The sequence below is a fragment of the Salvelinus sp. IW2-2015 genome, unplaced genomic scaffold (assembly GCF_002910315.2).
Source record: "Salvelinus sp. IW2-2015 unplaced genomic scaffold, ASM291031v2 Un_scaffold2438, whole genome shotgun sequence".
NCBI classification, from domain to species: domain Eukaryota; kingdom Metazoa; phylum Chordata; class Actinopteri; order Salmoniformes; family Salmonidae; genus Salvelinus; species Salvelinus sp. IW2-2015.
In genome coordinates, this window is record NW_019943759.1 from 82,556 (window position 1) to 84,590 (window position 2,035).

At 49.4% G+C, this 2,035-nt stretch overlaps 1 protein-coding gene across 1 annotated transcript; it reads right to left on the reverse strand.

Annotated features, from left to right (window-relative positions):
- Nucleotides 1–692: 692 nt before the first annotated feature.
- LOC112073964 (pentraxin-related protein PTX3) lies at nucleotides 693–1,894 on the reverse strand. Its single transcript, XM_024141197.2, has 2 exons — nucleotides 1,473–1,894; nucleotides 693–1,290 (listed from the first exon to the last, which is right to left on the reverse strand). Exons 1-2 carry the CDS (start codon nucleotides 1,606–1,608, stop codon nucleotides 794–796), a joined length of 633 nt encoding a protein of 210 aa, XP_023996965.1. The 5' UTR covers nucleotides 1,609–1,894; the 3' UTR covers nucleotides 693–793.
- Between the last annotated feature and the right edge of the window lie 141 nt (nucleotides 1,895–2,035).

Sequence of the window (2,035 nt, forward strand, 5' to 3'; positions counted from 1 at the left end):
AAAATGCATGGTAAACCAGGAATTGGGATTGGGGATTCACATACCTTGAACCCTGTGACATTTTGAAACTAGTTCTTGAAGAAAAGAGATGAAAAGCTGACAGTGTCCAAACACCACCCTTGCCTCCTACTAGCCTCCCCTCCAGCTGGCTGCCTTTTTTATATGGAAAAACTCTCCTTCATGTCACCCACACACACACCAGCACGCACCGACACACACACACCGACGCACGCGCCGCACCGACACCACAACACACACAACCAGCACGCACACGACACACAACACACCGACGCACCGACCGACACAACACACACCAGCACGCACCGACACACACACACCAGCACACACACACACACACACACACACACACACACTTTATTTCACTTAGACAATTAGAGTCACAGAGCATTTCCTTTAATTATACAGAATTAAAAAGAATACTAAACATATTTCAAGGCGATTGTTTTGCTTTACTAATGTATAAAAAGGTGATATGTTAGTGTGCAAAATTTCAATAAGTTTATATTTTAGTTTTAATTCAGTCCCTTTAATTTCTCCTCGTCTTTTTTATCCTTCGTTCCCTACAGAGGATATTAGGCCCAGCTGGGTCGGCACCTTCTGCTTTTCCATCGCTATAGCAACCAGAYGCCGCTCAATCTTTCCCGGGTCCGATGATGGCGATGATGTCACTTCCTGTTTCTTTGTGCTTAACGAGAACAGCTTCATGCCCAAACCAAGTCCGAGACCCGCCTCTATACTGCCAGGCTTCGTCCCTATTGGTCCACCTCTCCCACTAAGCCCCTCCCCTAAACCCATTCTCTTTATGCCCTGTCCTGATTGGCTCTGCTTCTCTATGCCCGGCTCCTATAGATCCAGCCCCTTCTGTTACCTCCCCTCTCAGCTTACTCTCCTCCAATCGATGTAGTCTATGGTTCTGCTCTTTGCTGTTCTGAAGGAGATGATGTAACACAGCCATCATCCTCCCATAACTTTCTGCTCCCTCCTGTCTGATCTGCTGTAGTGAAGAATTCATCCTCCCCTCTCGTTCTGTTACCTCCTCCTTCAGCTCCACTAGGCCTCGATGGAGCCTGGAGCTCGCCTGCTCTGCCTGCCCCCGGCAAACTGCCTCGATGGCGGGCAGGCACTGCTGGCAGACTCCCGGGGCTCCACAGCGTTGCTCCAGGGCTTCCATCAGCATCATKTCCCTCTGGTGGGAGTTCTCCAGAGCCACGAAGAGTTTGTTCCAGCGAGAGAGCTCTGTAGCCTGGCAGGTAGTCACAGGGGAGTCCCCTGGAGGGAGAGAGAACCAGACACCACACTGTCAATCKACAGTCAGCCATACAGGCCACCTCTAGAATGTAGGTCTCAGGTGAACAAGTGAAACAGAGAGAAAAGGGGGAGCAGGTCAAGGAGAGAAACCAAGAGACAAAAGAACAAGGGAAGAAATGAAGGAGTGAAAGAGAGAGACGTACCGTCCTGTTGGTCCTGTGTAATCTCGTTTTCGTAGTTGTCTGTGTAGTTCACTTCATATTCCTCTGTGTTCACACACACCGACACACACACACAGCAGAGTACACACACCACATGCCAGACCCTGTTCACCAACATGCTGTCGCTTCGAGTCTGTGTGTGTGGAAGAAAGTGTGAATGTGAGTGTGTATGTATGTAAATGTGAGTGTGTATGTATGTAAATGTGAGTGTGTATGTATGTAAATGTGAGTGTGTATGTATGTAAAAGCAAACTGTTCCAGAAAAAAATGTCCCGTTGCCAGTGGTACTCCAGAGGTCTTGTGCTGTATTCTCTCTCTAGTTGACTAGACTGAGCCCACGATTGTCTGGGCTGACTGTTATACACCAGGAGAAGGGGAGGAGAGAGGGAGGAGAGAAAAGGGGGATACAGTGGGGGAGGGCGTGTGAGTAATGCTTCTGTGGAGGGTGCATGTTACACCACCATGCTACCACCTGTACTGTGAGGGAGGGGCCATCTGCAGGGTGGAGTGGTGCCACTGGTGGCACTTTTACAGCAGGACACACC